The sequence below is a fragment of the Ornithorhynchus anatinus genome, chromosome 13 (genome assembly GCF_004115215.2).
Source record: "Ornithorhynchus anatinus isolate Pmale09 chromosome 13, mOrnAna1.pri.v4, whole genome shotgun sequence".
Classification (NCBI taxonomy): Eukaryota; Metazoa; Chordata; class Mammalia; order Monotremata; family Ornithorhynchidae; genus Ornithorhynchus; species Ornithorhynchus anatinus.
The window spans coordinates 23,573,911-23,591,409 of NC_041740.1; the positions used below are offsets into that span (position 1 = coordinate 23,573,911).

Consider the following 17,499-nt stretch of genomic DNA (forward strand, 5'->3'; position numbering starts at 1 on the left):
CTGTCCAACACGATTGTCTTGTAGTCTACTCCAGGGCTTAGTCTGGCGCTTAGTACAGTTCCTGGCACTTAACATATTTTAAAAAAATAAATAGAAAGAACCAACAGCTAACTCCAATTTAATTTGGCAGCCCCAAGTCTAATAGATTTGCTCCTGGCTACTGTACAAAGCAATCCATCAGGGGCATTTATTGAGTGCCCTCTGTGCGCGGAGCACTTTGCTAAGGGTTTGGGAATGTACAGTGTGGTGGATCTGAGAGACACGATCCCTGCCCCCAAGGAGCTCAGCCTAGGCCACTAAAAAAAATGTCAAAAAGGAAAAAACTGTAATTTACCTCAGGAGTAGACGTCAATATTAAACAGCGGGGCCTAGTGTTAAGAGCCTGGGCCTGGGAGTCCGAGGATCTGGATTCTAAGCCCGCTTCTGCCAGTTGCTTGTTGTGTGAGCTTGGGCAAGTCACTTCACTTCTCTGTGCCTCAGTTTCCTCAATAGAGATTCCATACCTGTTCTCCCTCCCACTTAAGACTGTGAGCCCCGCGCAGGACAGCCCCTCGTTAACTTGTGCTACCCCGGTGCTGAGAACAGTGCTTGATGCATAGTAAACGCTTAACGAATACCATAGAAAGTTATTGAGATTATAACATTTGAGAGATTAATGGGTCAGTGTAACCAAAAATCTTCCTCTCCACCTTTGGCTAACAGAAGGAAGACGGGAAAAGAGATTGGAAATCAGGAGACCTTCTTGACAAGCCCCCTAATTAACTGAGGCACTAATGGGTAGACATTCCAAAATTTGAAAGAAAAATGTTGCAAAGAGCTTTTCAAAGAAACGAATTAGGCCGGAGTGAAGGAATACAAAATGAAGGACAACCAGAAAGTGACCAAAGAGAAGCAGAAAGAAAAAGCCACGCTTTTCCACACTAAGTGTGTTTAATTACTTTTCACAGAAAGAACACGAGAGTAATTTAAAAGACAACTTTACATTTTGAAAAATGTGCAAATATTTCTCAGCATATATAAATTTTGATTTTCTTGTTCATTGCTTTTAAATACAAAAACGTTATCTAAAAGGACTCAGCGGACACAAAATACATCTGATACTCTCAGGTGAAACCTACAGTGTAGGTAATGTTAGGATATTTCCTACTGGCAGAAGGGAAATGGTTTTTCTAGAACTCCCTTGGAAAAAAAGCCCCATTAAACTACACTCTGGACTGTTCATGATAGGATCAAAGATTTTGCAACCCTAATTGATCATAAAAATACATGATTCTGGCCTCTTCTTTCGTATAAAAAAATAGTGCGTATCTTCCCCTATTGAACAGAGGTATTTGACCAATTTTCTTCCAGGCTACCATAAAAGACTCTTTGATGTATCCGTAGTAAATCGGTTGGCGTGTGCTACTGAAGAAAGCCAGGTAACATGAATATTCGAGTTTGACTGCACCCAAAATTGAAAAGGAACATAAGCCCAATATTCCCAGTGTGACCTCTGAACCGAAGGAATGTTTACGTCACAATCCTAGTTAACGCAGTTTCCTCCATCCAGGATTTGGGGCAAGACACAATCCCCCCAGATTTTATGATGTCTCCAAGCGGATGAAGTTAATTTGAAGTGAACACAAGCAATTCTTTCCAGAACTAGAATTTGACTAGCCCTTGGAAAACACGTAAGAAAAGAATAATGATTAAATGGCTTATCTGAAAATCTCGACTGTTTCCACAAATGCCCATGTTGGGTAGAGCTACACGCTGAAAAAGATTTCAAGTGTGGCAAGTACTGACAAATATTTTGAATAGATAGTCCTTAATCATCAGTCAATTTTCTAGGCAGCTAATGTCCAGCAATCAAAAAGCTCTACGTTTTCAATTCAGTGAGCAGAAGCCCTGATTTTGAGGGTTTGTAAAAATCGCGTCTCATAACCGTGCAACACCTATGAATATAAAAATCATGACTTTTCATTTAAGATCAAATTTTTAAAATGCAAGCATAATCATTTTCACGCTGAGGTTTCGAACGTGGCCTAGTCTATTCATACCTCAAAGCAACGACTGTTATATAAACCCACCTTCCAAACCAAACTAGACAGCTAGCCTGAAAAAGATATATCCTCGTAGACTGGACTTACGATCGCCTGCCTGCATAACCTCTAAGCTATAACGTGCCAAGACTCTCGCGACTCATCCAGCGCTTCCACCCCGATAAAAAAATACGTTTTCCAAATACATTAGCAGAACTTTCTCCAGTTCATGAATGAATGCCTTCGACTGCTCTGGAATCTGACTCCATTTCTTCTCCAGTAAAAATGCTTTACTCCAAAGTGCTAACCCTGATCTTTAAATGTTACCAAAATCGGTTTTAAAGGCCTTCCCGTTTCGCTGATGAACGTGTTGGGGTTGGGAGTCCAGGGTTGCTTCGCCCGAGAAGGGTCGATCTTCCAATAGCCTCGGGAAGAAAACGGTGGCTATTTTCTTACCGCCAATAAACAGCACCACTTCGAGACAGACCCTCGAGGCTCCAGGCAAAACGGCTACCGGTTTACAGGAGCACAAAAGCTGGCGTGCCAGCCTCTTAGCGTTCTGGGGTGGAAGGAGTTGACACTTGCCTACGGTGTGTAGGCAAATTTCGACAACAATCGAAATCGAATCGGTGGCCTGTTCGGGCCGGGGGGTTAGCATGATACTACCGGCCGGCCGGGCCACCTGTCCTAACCAGCCGGGCTGTCTGCTTCCAATTGTGGTGACTCCAAAGACAGGGGCCAGAGGCAGTAGTGGGAAAACAACTCCAAATCTCCACAGTCCGACAAGGAAATGACCGATCCAAGGAAGTAGCCTCGTAGAAAACGATTGCACAGTATAACGTTAATGTCACGTAGTCTCAGGCGTAAAGATCCCCATAACCTCTCTTCAGGACGCCAGTCTGCGCATAGCCTAGGGGAGCGATACAAAGAAATAGCACGGTTGACCTGGTTTCCCGATCCCCCTTTGCATAGCATTTACTGATATTTACTCTAATGATAATTATTATTAGTAGTATTACGCGAATCTGGTATCTTCTTATAAAAAATGGTAGCCATTTGGATGGAGAGCAAAGGATGCATTTCGGCGAAGGTGGGGGCGACAGGATTTAGTGATGGATTGAATATGTCAGTTGAATCTGCACTGAGGAGACGAGGATAACATCAAGGTTATGGGCTGGTGAGACGGGAAGGATGGTTGGTGCCGTCTACGGTGATGGGAAAGTCTGGGGGAAGACAGGGTTTGGGTGGGAAGATAAAGGAGTTCTCTTTCGGATATGTTAAGCTTCGGGAGACTGGAGGATGTCCGGATGGAGCAGCTGTCTTGAAGGCAGGAGGAAATGCGAGACTGCAGAGGGGGAGAGAGATCAGGGCCGGGGATGGAGATTTGGGAATCATCCGCATAGAAGTGGTAGTTGAAGTCACGGGAACGAATGAGTTCTCCAACGGAGTGGGTGCAGATGGAGACTAGAAGGGGACACAGAACTGAACCCTGAGGGACCCCCGCAGGGGGTGGGAGGCGGAGGAGGAGGCTGCAGAGAAGGCTAAGAACGAGCAGCCAGAGAGATGAGAGGAAAACCAGAAGAGGACGGAGTCAGTGAAGCCAAGGTTGGATAAAGGTTTCCAGGAGAAGGAGTGTCAGGGGCAGCTGAGAGGTTGAGGAGGATCAGGATGGAGTAGAAGCTATTGGATTTTGCAAGGCGGAAATCACTGGTGACCTTTGAGAGGGTGGTTTGTGTGGAGTGAAACCCCACCGGCTTGGCGGGGGAGGACGCGGTTAAGGAGAGAGTTGGAGGAGAGGAATTTGAGATAGCCAGTGCAGACAGCTCACTCAAGGAGTTTGGAGAGAAATGGTAGGCGGGAGATGGGACGATTACTGGAGGGCGTCATGGGGCAAGGGTTCTTTCAGGATAGGGGAAACATGGGCAGTCCCGGAAGTTAGGACCAGAGAAGCTGAGAAGTGGCCCAGGAATCTTGGGTTGGCCAGGTGAGGGAAAGCTAGGCGGCCTCACACCCCACGGCCCGTTTCATCCTGGTCCCCAGACTCACGAAGCTTCACTTACGAGCCCCACGTGGGACAATCTGATTATCCTTTATCTTCTCCAGAGCTTAGAACTATGCTCAGCACATGGTAAGCGCTTAACAAATACCCTAATATACATATATATATACACACACACGATTGCTCTCCCTTCCGACAATCAGGCAGTTCTCCGGCTTCCACACACCAGAAAGTTTACCCTTTGCCATTCTGTTCTCTCCAGACCCTCCCTTAGAGACTACAACTAAACTCCGTAGTTCCTTACTCAATCTACCCCTCGTGAGCCCAGGGGTGTACCATGCGATAAATGGCTTCGTCGGCTTCTCATACCTCATCTTGAACGTCGAGCTCATTTTCGGCCTGTGCCACTTCCATCGACTCGAGAGGCTCCTTATGTTCTTGCATCAGGGAAATCTTACAAAAAGGAGAGAAAACTTGCTGTAAATACTTTCCCGCGTCGGCAGACCTGCAAAAGGCCAGTGACTTCACAGAGGATTGGTCTAACACTCGGTATCTCCCAGCAACCCTTAAAATCGCCCTCAGCCTCTCCATTCCCCAGACTCCTCATTTCCATGGAGTTGCTTCTAATAATAATGAAGATGATGACGATGGTATTTGTTAAGCGCTTACTACGTGTCAAGCACTGTTCTAAGCGCTGGCGTAGATACGAGCTAATCAGGTTGAAGCTCACGTGGGGCTCACAGTCCGAATCCCCATTTTCATTTTCCATTTTCATTTCATTTTCCAGGTGAGGGAACTGAGGCCCAGAGAAGGGATGTGACTCGCCCAAGGTCACACAGCAGACAAGTGGGATTAGAACCCAGGACCTTCTGACTCCCAGGCTCACGCTCTGTCCAGTTGCTTCTCTTATTCTCTCCCTTTTCCCCCAACCCCCGGGAGATCCTCCAAGACAGGCTCGGCCACGCCACTCTAAGGGGAATTCAGCACTATTGTGACTCACGTTTCTAGTCACTAGAATAATCCCAACGGAAGATATTCGATCAATGGTTGCTGATGATGACTGCGGTATTTGCGAAAGCATTTCCTATATGTCAAGCACCGTTGCAGTGATAATAATAATAACCATATTTGTTAAACGTTTACTCTGTGCCAAGCACTGTCCTAAGAAGTGGGGTAGATACAAGGTAATCGTGTCGGACGCAGTCCCTGTCCCACACGGGGCTCACAGTCTTAATCCCCATTTTGCCGATGAGCAGAGAAGTGAAGTGACCGGCCCAAGGCCACACGGCCGACGAGTGGCGGCGCCGGGATTAGAACCCATGACCTTCTGACTCTTAGGGTCATGCTCCCCCCACTACCCCACGCTGCTTCTCACCCACCACATTGTTCTCACTAAGCACTGGGCTAGATAAGCAGGTTCCACATGGGACCCAGAGGAAGTAGAAGAGCCCATCCTCCATTTTAATGTCCGTTTCTCCCTTTAGATTTAGATCAGGTCTACTAACTTTTTGGTATCACACGCTCCCAAGCTGTCAGTACACTGCTCTGCATGCCTTGGGGCCGGTCTGGGGCCCGAGGGAGCTGCAAGCTTCGTCGGCACCTCTAACTCCGTTGCTGCTGATTGTGAAAAGACCAGAGCGTAGACTGGGCCGGGGTACAACCTGCAGCCCTGTATGCTTTAAACCCAAACAGGGGGTTAAGGCTGTCCCCCCTGCATCCCTGGAGAATCCCCCAGGCCGTAGGGACGGACCTAGGGGCCGCGGAGGGGAGGGCCAACGGATGGCGATCTCCCATGGGGTCCCGGAGCCCGGTGAGGGCCAGGAAGCCGATGGCCGCGATGGCGGGTACCCGAACCCTTCTTCGTTTTCCTCGTCTCTTCCTCCGGCTCCTCCCTCCTCTCGGCTCCGTTCCCTACTTTAGCTCCCTTTTTCTCCTCCTCCCCCTTATCCCCACCCTGCCTCTCCCCCCCATCCCCCAGTGTTCATTCGATCGTATTTATTGAGCGCTTACTGGGTGCAAAGCACTTTACTAAGCACTCCTTCCCCATGCTCCACTCCCACGACGCCCTGGCCCAAGTTCAACTTTGCACCTAAACGGAAAGCGAGGCCTTGCAGAAACCGAGCCGGTTCTCCTACGGGCACCAGCGCTAAGAAGATTTGAATGTTGCTGTACTCTATGGCTAGGGTTTTAGTATGAAGCAACTTTATATAGCTTTCTAAGGATCTATACAGGGAAGCAGGGCGGCCTAGAGGAGAAAGTACAGGCCTGGGAGCCAGAGGACCTGTGTTCTAATCCCGGCTTCTCCACTCGTCCGCTGGGTGACCTTAAGTAAGTCACTAGACTTTTGCTATGTCTGTTTCCTCAACTGCAAAATGGGGATTCAATACCTGTTCTCCCTCCCATCTAGACTTCGAGCCCCATGTGGGACAGGGACTGTGCCTATCCCTGTGTTTAATTTTAACTTTCAGAACAATGGTTGACTCACAGTCCTTAACAAATGCCTTAAATAATAATTTTGGTATTTGTTAAGCGCTTACTATGTGCAGAGCACTGTTCTAAGTGCTGGGGTAGATACAGGGTAATCAGGTTGCCCCATGTGAGGCTCACAGTTAAACCCCATTTTACAGATGAGGGTAACTGAGGCACAGAGAAGTTAAGTGACTTGCCCACAGTCACACAGCTGACAAGAGGCAGAGCCTGGATTCGAACCCATGACCTCTGACTCCCAAGCCCAGGCTCTTTCCACTGAGCCACGCTGCTTCTCTATATTTGTATATATTTCTCTATATATTCATATTGTATATATTGTGTATATATATAGTGTATATATATATTGAATATTGTATATATTTCTCTATATTTGTTAAAAAATATAACAAGCCAATCTATTACTCCCCACTTTTTCTGAAAAAGAATTACAGCCTAAAATACAGTCAGCGGTATCAAACAAATACGGTGGCTTTGCAATCTTTCAGAGAATTTTTTTTTACGGAAATAAAACATTTAAGGGAAGGCTCATATTAGGAATCGACCTCTACCTTTTCAAAGATGGAATCTTGAACTGCTTGGCACATAAGACGATTCTGAATATACAGCATGACATCATGGACCGTCAGAAAACACATGTCCTTTCCGATATCTTCGAAGAAGGCACACTGCTCCAATTTCATTATTACGCTGTCTTGAAAAGAAATCCAGCCATCAAGTAGAAGATTGCAGAAGTGGGGATGGGGGAGGAAAAATAAGCATCATTAATCTCCCTCGGAATTTCACGCCGTCCTCAGAAAATAAACAGCTTCCGTTCCCGGGCGAGGTCATTTCATGAGTTCCGATCCATTCGTTTCAATTTGACGCAAAAAAAAAGACTATTTTCCAAGCAATAACCAGTAGTTAAAGCTTTTTTGAAGTTTTAAGTATTTTTAGGGAGTTATTTTAAATGAAGATAAGCCCGCGGTGATCTGGACTTGTTTCGGTATGGTGTCCCAGCATTTAGTACGGTGCTCTGCACCTAGTAAGAGCTTAACCGATGCCGTTTTTATTACTAGTAGTAATAATAACCAGAGGAAATGAACCCCAGTATTTATCCCTCAGTGGAACTTCACCCACCTACGTCAACTCCAGTTTCAGAAGGGTAGATTCTGCTTGCTTTTAAGATCTTACTGCGCTTTTCCCCAAAACACCTTTGCGTGACGTTGAAATTGTGAAGCAGAATGTCTCCGTGGAAGGAGCCCGGGCCGGGGAGTCAGAGGACCTGGGTTCTAATCCTGGCTCTGCCACCTGCCGGCTGTGTGACCCTGTCGCTTAACCTCACTGGACCTCAGTTTCCTCAACTCTAAAATGATGATGATGGTATCTGTTAAGCACTCACTATGTGCCAAGCACCGTTCTAAGCGCTGGGGTAGATACGAGGTCATCGGGTTGTCCCACGTGGGGCTCACAGGCTTAATCCCCATTTTACAGATGAGGGAACTGAGGCACAGAGAAGCGAAGTGACTTGCCCAAAGTCACACAACTGACAAGTGGAGGGATTAGAACCCACGATCTCTGACTCCCAAGCCCGGGCTCCATACCCACTCTCCCTCCTATTCAGACCGAGAATCCCATTTGGGACAGGGACTGTGTCTGACCTGATTAATCTGTATCTACAGAACTGCAACGATTCGTTAAGTGCTTACTATGTGTCGAGCACTGTATTAAGCACTTAACGGCTCCCACACAGAATTGTGGCAAGTCACATTCTTCATCTAAAAGATATCTGGCCCTCCGTCGGTATGATCTCGGTAGAACGAACCCAGCCATTTAGAAGCAGCGTGGCTCAGTGGCAAGAGCCCGGGCTTGGGAGTCAGAGGTCATGGGTTCGAATCCCAGCTCTGCCACTTGTCCGCTGTGTGACTGGGGGGCGAGTCACTTCACTTCTCTGTGCCTCAGTTCCCTCATCTGGAAAATGAGGATTGAGAGTGTGAGCCTCAGGTGGGACAACCCGATTACCCCGTATCTACCCCAGCGCTGAGAAGAGTGCTCTGCACATAGTAAGCGCTTAACAGACACCAACATTACTATCATTCTTATTTACCACATCAGGACACCCTCGACCTTCGTTTCTGCAGAAGATCCAAACTATTTATGGCCCCCTCATGGGGCACCTGACACCATCATCAACAATGGCATTTACTGAGCGCCTACTGTGTGCAGGACACTGTACTAGGTGCTTGGGAGAGCCCAATACAGAGTTGGTAGACACGATCCCTGCCCATAGTGTGATGTCATCATTGCGCCTTGAGAGTTCTTCAGAGCAGCGGTAGGGATAGGAAAGTGGAAGGGAAGTGGGAAAGGAAAGCAGATGCAACGCCGCTTCTTCAGTGTCCCGTCGTGTCTCACCCTCACCACCCCTTGCCAGTGCATCTCCTCACCCCCTGACCCCAGAATTCCGGCTCACCCCGTCTCCCCCACCCCCACCCCGGCTGGGGCTAGTAGGGGCTGAAGGTGGCCAGTGGACGGGGCCATTGTTCTGGGCAGAAATGCTCATTTTTGCTTTCAGCCCTGATTGGAGCCCATTCTTTTTGTTCAGGCTTTTATAGACTTGGGGAGCACTTCCTCAACCTTCATGTTTTCGAGGCTGAGGATGTTTAACTGTCCTCAAGAATTGAGGAGTGTCCCAAAAGAGAACTTCTGAACTTTGTCACCTCCAGCAGCAGCAGCAGCGGCACTTAATGACTGCCTAAAGTGCGTCTGAGGTGCTCGGAAGGCTAAAAAGCAGAAGACTCGGTACCTGTCTTCAAGGAGTTTACAATCTAATGGAGAGAAAGGGCAGATACAGGAAATGTGCAACCAGCGGGAACAAAAGGGAAAGCACTGGTAAGAGCGAAAGAGGGCAAGTGAATGAATATATGGAATAAATCATATCTATTTATTGATTTACCTGTGATTTCCTATTACAACCGAGCCCACACACTCAACTTCTCTTCACCACATACTCACTGCATCTCGAGATCTGCAATCTCGCCGGTGACCCCTTTTCCACCTCCTGTCTCTGGTCTGGAACTGCCCCCCTCCCCATATATGACAGACCACACCACTCTCTCCACCTTCAAAACCTTAAAAGTCTCACATAATAACAACATTTGACTACTGTAATATTTGTCGAGGGCTTACTATGTGACCGGCACTATACTAAACACGGCGGCTCATACAAGATAATCTGGTCACCTCCTACTCAAGACACTGCCCAAGTAATAGCCATCTTTCTAATCATGCTATGCCATCAGCCTCTTCAGGATTCATGGATATATCTTTGCTATCTATTCGACTATTTATGTTTTGCTTCAATTTGTTTTTATCCTTTGTCTCTTTACCCCTCTCTTATACCTCCTGTGCCTCTGGCGATCGAAGTCTGTTCGTCTTTCCTGTTAGACTGTAAGTTCTGGGAGAGCAGGAGCCTTATCTTATATTTCTGTTATCTCTACCCTCCCGAGCACCTTGGAGAATGCTCTGCATGCAATAGGCTCAATATACGCTGCTGATAATGAAGACGATAAATTGGACAAAAACATAGAAGACTCAGTTTCTCTCATCCCTCTCTCGCTCTCAATCCATCTATTCATATTATGCTTACCTTGAAGTGATGCAAAATATACGCTCACATCAATTCTTTGAAACTCTTTTACTATCTGAAAAGAAAAAGGGAATAGGGTAAGAACTAGTAGAACACACCGGAGAAAACGAGCTTCAACCCTGGAAATGATCACATGGGTTTAGAATCGGGGCCCTGAGTTTCTAGGTGTTGTTCTTTTCCCTTGGGAATTCAGAGTTCACATAGAAATGGTGATTCAGCATCTCTCAGTCCAGGCTTTGCTCTGCCACTTTCATTCTCCTCGCTTTAAGTGTGCAGGAGTAAAAATAAACAAGTTACTGAACCAGAGAACCTGGAATCGGCTCAAAATCGTCCAGTCTGACAGAGTTCCCTCTCTGAATCAAGAGCTGGTACAAAATTACCACGAGCATTTGGATTTCTGAGGAACTTGTGAAGATCTCAGAAGCTCCGGGGGCAACGAGATTTCATCCTCTCCGTCTGGAAGCTTGTTGTTGGCAGTAAAAAGTGTCTGCTAAGATTGTGGTACTGTACTCTTCCAAGCGGATTAGTGTGCTCCGCACGTGGTAAGCACTCAATAAATGCCATCGATCCTGATGATGATCACCCTTTCCAATAAGGCCAGAGACACGTGGAGGTATCTAAGTCAGCTCACTCCCCCACAAAGACCGACACTCATTCACCCTGAAGAAGTTGAATTTGAAACTTCACTACGGGGTAGTACACGATTGTACCTGCAGTCGGCTGCGCTATAATGCTGGGATTGTGTTCTTGACAAACTCTCTTTAAGGAAAACTCACGTTAGAGAATAATGCCTCGATTTACACCACGTGCCTGCCCACAACCATTTCTTTGGGCATCGGATCCCATGGTACCCAGACCCAAGCTCGCTCTTTGAAGAGCGTTTTCCGATTGCCCAGAAACGTTTTACCCAGTGTGCGTAGTGACAACCCACATTATAGCAGAACTCACTGAACAGCAGATGGGTCTCTGTGCTAACATTCAGTCATTAGGAACAATCTCTAAACACAGGACCTTGCCAAGCTTTTTAAATGAACTCGATTTCCGAAGCTGCCTATTTTAGGGTGGAAAAGAAATCCAGTGTCATCAAAAATCTCCAGAACTCCCCACCCCGAACTCTTAAAGTTAGGTCAAACACTATGCCCACAAGGCACAGCTCGGCTAGTCTGCCTCAGGATTGAGCCAGTGACTAGAGAAAAGTCCACCAAGGAGGGCAAGATGGAAGGTGATTGGCAAGAGCGATCTCAACTTTGCAAGAAACAGCAACCAAAATTGACCCGTCGCAAAATCCCCAGCCTGCCCGCTCCTTCACCTCCTTACGCTGGGATGGTCCAACCCCAGAAGTGAGCCACACTGCGGGGAGGCTGAATTCTGGGGAGTTACAAAGGACCCCACTTGAGGAGGCCAAGCAAGCACAGAGATGGAGACGCGGCACTTGGGGTGGCTGAAGAGACTGGAAAAATAGGAGTCAGGCAGATCACATCTAGGAAGGCTTCTTGAAGGAGGAGAGGTTTTAGAATCTCCGAAGAAGGGAAAGGATCTGGTTTAGTGAGAAAGAAGGGGCGTATGGCGTGTGGACGTAGGAAGAAATGCTGGGCAGGGGGTAGGAACAGCCTTGCTTTGCTGGGGTGCTGGGAGAAATGAAGGAAATGAAGGCTGGGGGAAAAGAGAAGGGATTTGCAACACAGAGAAATAAAGCGAATTATGATTGAGTGTAGGCACGTGAACCCAGCCAAATGGTCCCCTTTTAGCTTCCTCACATTTCAGTATTTTCAGGAGCGTTTCGGGATTAAGTGGAGACGGAAGGCTACCTCAGGCTGGACCCTCTTCCCCCGCGGGTAAAATCAAATCATACCATTCTCAGCGACCTCACTGCCACGATATCCAAGAAGGAGACCGATCCAAAATCCAAGATGACGCTGTGGATGGGAACTTTGGGAACGTTCACTTTGACGGGAAGCTCCGAGTTCCAATCCACCTGAATCTCTATTTCCTTAGTTGGAACCTCCAGGTCTTCAGGTTCTTCTGGATCTTCATCGGGCTCAAATCCTTCATTAGCCAATCCAGCGTCACTGATGATGCCGTCCTGATGGTCACCAACGGAGCCGTGTCAGTCTCACTGCAGGTACACTTTAGAACCGCTTCTAACACTTCATTTTTAGTCATGGAAAGCCCGTTCGCTATGAGCCTGAAGAGGAGAGCCCTCCCTCTCTTTTTTAGACGACGGTAGAGGCCGCGCAGGATAATAATAATCCTGGTACTAGTTAAGCTACCCTCTCAGGATGGTACCTGGAGAGTTTCCAGTCCTCTACCGGTCTCGGCTGTCGGAGGGAGAGTCAAGCAGAGGTCTACCCGTTCCATTCCTCGCTTAGGCGTTTGGCTAGCCGGTGGAAGGCAACCGGCTACAAGTCAAAACTCACCCGTGCCGGGCCGCAGCGGCTCGAGGGCGGAGACTCAGGTTTACTACGCGGAAGGAGACAGTGGTAAACCACTTCCACGTTTTGACTTAGAAAACTCTGTGGATCCACTACCGGGACGATTGCGGCTGGAGGTGGGGCGTTCTGGGAGAGCTGCGTCCGTGGAGTTGCCACGGGTTGGAAACGACTCGACAGCATACGGCAAGACTAGCTAAGCGCTTATTTTGCGCCAAGCACTTTACGAAGCGCCGGGGTAGATAGAAGCTAAACAAGCTCTGTCACGTGGGGCTCCCGCTCTTAATCCCCATTTTACAGATGAAGTGAAGTGACTTCCCCGAGGTCACACAGCAGACAGGTGGCGGAGCTGGGATTAGAGCCCAGGTCCTTCTGCCCCCCCAGGCCTGTGTTCCAACCACATAGCAAGTGGATATTTTTGTGACCATTCCCAGAAAGGCTTCAAGGCTATGGCACCTGGTCTGGGTAGACAGTGTGCTCCTGGGGGCTCTGATAACTACGTAGCTCCTGATTAGCAAATTGCGCTGTTGACTGACCTGGCCTCGGGGCTCATATTTCTGTCCAATCCTGTGCCTTTGGGTAGGAGAGACATTTTTCTCAGAGCTTTTGGTCTCGGCTTTGTGTGAGCGAGTGAATGAGTGAGCGAGTGAGTGAATGAGCGAGCGAGTATTTGTGCATTTGTGTGTACGCTCCTCTTTTATCTCTTCCCCGCAACAAGCTGGAGGTATTGTCTCTTAGTCAGGAAAGTATGAACACAAGTAATAGTATTCAAAAAGCTATCCAGGAAATGAAAGGTTAGAGGCATTAATTATTTTTTTGGATTCAAATTCACGTAGACCATATCACGGACATAGATAAGCGGGGATTTTTTAAAAAGCATTACGCGATCAGATTTTATTTTGTAAGATCTGATCTTTTTTTTCTTTTACATTTTTTAAAAATCACGTTACTTCATCTTAATGTTTTTAAAAGCGTCTTGTAGAATCGAGTGAGAGTGTGTGTGTGTTGGGGTGGGGGGAGGGAGGCTAAAGGCCCTGAAATTCAGCATTATGTACCCAGCAAAGGGCCCTTATTGACATTTGAAAGGACTGTTCAGGGGCCCTAGGGGGAGGGGAAGAGGGATGGTTAGATGTGTGTGCCTTCCGTTGGCTGAAGAGTCTTGGAGCAGAGCTTAAGACTCCTGGCTCAGACGCAGAAGGCAACAGATGTTGGAAACACGATGTGGGATTTGGGGGGTTTAATCTTAAATTCTGCAAAAAGAATTGGGTGGGTCAAAAAAAAAGCAAAATCAGGAAAACCCCTGAATAGAGCCTCACAAACCGGTTTTGTACTTTGCGGTGTCTTATGCCGTCGGGTCGTCTCCGACCCGTAGCGACACCACGGACGCATCTCTCCCGCAACGCCCCACCTCCATCTGCAGTCGTCCTGGTAGTGGATCCATAGAGTTTTCTTGTAAAAATGCGGAAGCAGTTAACCGTTGCCTCCTCCCAAACCTAAGTCTCCGCCCTCGACTCTCTCCCGTGCCGCTGCTGCCCAGCACAGGGGAGTCTTGACTTGAAGCAGGTGGCCTTCCGCTCGCTAGCCACTGCCCAAGCTAGGAATGGAATGGACAGGCCTCTGCTTGACTCTCCCTCCCGTAGTCGAGACTGGTAGAGGACTGGAAACCCTCCGGATGCGACCCTGAGAGGGGAATTTTGTACTAGATAAAAGAAAACAAGAGAAAGCCTTGAAGTTCCTTGAGGGCAGGGCTTGCATCTACGTTATTGCATTTATTTACTGTATTGTAGCTTCCCGAGTGCTTAGTTCAGTCTCACCATTTCTCCAATGGAAATGGATTGATTTTCCATTGTAAGTAACTTTCTTGTGCTGAAAGACACTATCATCTTTCTGGCCAATTGTCCTGATACTTTCCAGGAAATGAATTCTTTACCGTCAACCAGAGATTGTAAATCTCTCCAAGTTCTCTCGGAAGCCCCAGAGGATCATTCTTACGTCTTTTAGGATTCCGTCTGCCGCCAGGGCTTGGGACCAACCAGCCCAGGTGGCCCGCGTTGCATTAATTTCATCTGCCTGCTGGATCCTTGGTTCCTGATTCTCAAGAGAGTGAAGGAGAAAGAGGAAAAAGCAAAGGAAAAGATCACCTTGGTTGCTCTTAACTGTCCCTTCTTGATGAGTTTCTGAATCTTCCGCAGTGCTTTGAGCCTCTTATTATACACTCGCACGGCATCGAATCCCACCTTCAGGAAGAAAAACCAAGTTACCGCTGTTTCTCATGGCTGACTTGAGTGGGTTGGGAGTGAGGGGCAGAAGCGGAGAAAGTCGAACCACCACTTCCCAGATGCCACCTGCAGAGTTACTTACTGTGTTCTTGAGACATTTTTTAAACCCATCCACGTTGCCATAAAAAATGGGGCTGGAAAATTGAAGGATCTTCACTCCTTCGGGCTCAGCCACCTGGAAGAGAAGATTCGCGTGTGAGAAATTTCAGTAAAAGAAGCTGTTGGCACCAGTGGGTACGGTCTGGGCTAGCCTTCCGTTGCCTCCGGGGCCCGACGAATCGGTTGGGCCACTTCCTGGATCTTCTCCATAAAGGCGCATTCAAGAAGAAACCCAAACCCTCCAAATAGCTTTCCGTTCCCTTTGCCCGCCAGACAGGAATTGTGTCTACCACCTCTTTCGAGCACAGAGTGCTCAATAACTACCAGAGACTGATTGCAAACCTGGAGCAGGGGGAGGATGAAAGAGGAGGAGGGAGAAAGAGGGAAGAGGAGGGAGAGGATGAGGGGAAGAAGAGGAAGGGGATGCAACTGCAAGGTCCGCAGAAGAAGAGACCGATCCTTGGTGCGCCATTTCACACAGGTTGAAGTAGTGGAGGAGGGGGAGGAGCGAAAGGGATGCCAATTTAAATCCCGTGCACGTTAGATCTGCATGAATGTTAAATTCCACTCTCTGCCCCACACTGTGGGGAGCTGGAATCTCCCTTGGGAATAACAAAAAGGAGCAGAAGCAGCGAGGCTTAGTGGAAGGATCACGGGCTTGGGAGTCAGAGGATGTGGGTTCTGATCCCAGCTCCGCCACTTGTCTGCTGTGTGACCTGGGCAAGCCACTTAACTGCTCTCTGCCTCGGTTACCTCACCTGCAAAATGGGGATTAAGACGGCGAGCCTCACGTTGGACAACCCGATTACCTTGGATCTACTCCAGCGCTTATAATTATAATGGTATTTGTTAAGTGCGGACTATGTGTGAAGCACCGTTCTAAGCGCTGAGCGCTGTTCTAAGCCCTGAGACACACGACAGCTCCTCTCCTCCCTCCCTGTAAGTCTGAGGGCATGTTGGGAGAATAATTGAATCAGTCAATCAATCAATGCTATTTCTTATTGAGCGCTTCCTATGCGCAGAACACTATACTGAGCAGACTACCCTCTCCCAAGGGACACCTACATTCTCTAAAACAACATCAGACAATCAACCCAGGGTCACTTTTATGGACTCCTCCTTGAATCTAGGAACAGGGTGGCCTAGGAAAGAGCACAGTACTGGAGTCAGAGGGTTCTAACCTGGGCCCTGCCACTCGCCTTCCGCATGACCTTGGGCAAATCACTTTAACTTGTCTGCGCCTCAGTTTCCTCATCTGTACAATGGGGGTTCAATACCTGGTCTCCCTCCTTAGATTGTGAGCTTCACGTGGAACGGGGATTGTGGGCAATCTAATGATTTCACATCTACCCCAGTGCCTAGTTCAGTGCTCTTCACGTAGTAAGTGCTTAGCGGATAGAATCATTATTAAGTCTCACGACAAGCCCGAAGAAGACGCAAAATGGCCTCAGACTCACAGTCTGCCCTCCCCCAAGACTTCTGTTTCCCGTCCCCAAGCCAGAATGAAGCTTTAAAAGCCCTTTGGGGAAGAAAACCAAAGACACTTACGTTTTTGTAATCCTTGATGCTTTTGTAGATGTCCGTTCCAGGTACGTTTCCCAGGTCGTTCCAAGATGGACTGACAGAAAAACACTACAGTCAAAATAACTCTAGTCACGGGTGGGGAAAAAGCAATGGGTCTAGGAGAGGAAATCTTTCGGGAGTTTAGGGCCCGACCCTCCTGGATGAGAACCATTTCCTTGACTCCGTTCCTGGCCAAAAGGACCTCAGGTTGGCGGTTGCGGCGAAGTTGCCCAAGAGCTGAGATGGTCAACTCTGGCAATCGGTAATATATATATTGAGCCCTGCCCTCAAGAAGTTTATAATCTGGACCTCGTGAGAGAACTTCAAAGCACCGTAGGAGAAATAGCCATTATTTTCACTTGTATCTATCTCTATGCTTAGCAAGGTGCGTGACACACAGTAAGCGCTTAACGATACCATAAATCATTATTATGACCACTTCAGGCACAGATGATATATGGAACCTGGAGCACAGAATGAAGTGAAGTTCAGAAGCGCAGGCTTTGAGGCCTACAGGAACGCTTTTCCTTTGCCCACTCCACCTGCGGGATTAGAACCCATGACCACTGACTCCCAAGCTCTTTCCACTGAGCCACGCCGCTTCTCATCTAACCCCTCTCTTACGTCCATGAGCCCATATTCCCTAAGTACTCAACTTCTCCCCTCCCCGTACGGGAATTATGCACGCATCTTTAAATTCTGCTACGGTCATTTATTTTAACGTCCGTCTTCCCGCTAGACTGTACGCTCTTTGAGGGCAGGGCCTGGGTCGACTATCTCTATCATACTCTTCCAAGAGCTCAGTACAGTTCTCTACGCACAGTAAGCGGTGAAAAGGGGAAAGAGCCCGGACCTGGGAATCGGAAGGACCTGGGTTCTAATCCCGGCTCCGCCACTTGTCTGCTGGGTGACCTCGGGCAAGTCACTTCACGTCTCTGGGCCTCAGTTACCTCATCTGGAAAATGGGGATTAAGCCCGTGAGCCCCACGTGGGACGG

At 48.0% G+C, this 17,499-nt stretch overlaps 1 protein-coding gene across 1 annotated transcript in view; it reads right to left on the minus strand.

Moving 5' to 3' along the window:
* Window positions 1–911: 911 nt before the first annotated feature.
* The window catches only part of SLC26A4 (solute carrier family 26 member 4), a 41,993-nt gene continuing 25,405 nt past the window's right edge, over window positions 912–17,499 (minus strand). The window contains exons 14-21 of the mRNA XM_029078121.1: window positions 16,488–16,557; window positions 14,923–15,015; window positions 14,703–14,798; window positions 11,985–12,215; window positions 10,133–10,187; window positions 7,059–7,201; window positions 4,390–4,473; window positions 912–2,931 (exon numbers count right to left, since the gene is read on the minus strand). Coding sequence (XP_028933954.1) covers window positions 2,908–2,931; window positions 4,390–4,473; window positions 7,059–7,201; window positions 10,133–10,187; window positions 11,985–12,215; window positions 14,703–14,798; window positions 14,923–15,015; window positions 16,488–16,557 — 796 coding nt within the window. The 3' untranslated portion in view covers window positions 912–2,907. The remainder of the gene's footprint in view (window positions 2,932–4,389; window positions 4,474–7,058; window positions 7,202–10,132; window positions 10,188–11,984; window positions 12,216–14,702; window positions 14,799–14,922; window positions 15,016–16,487; window positions 16,558–17,499) is intronic.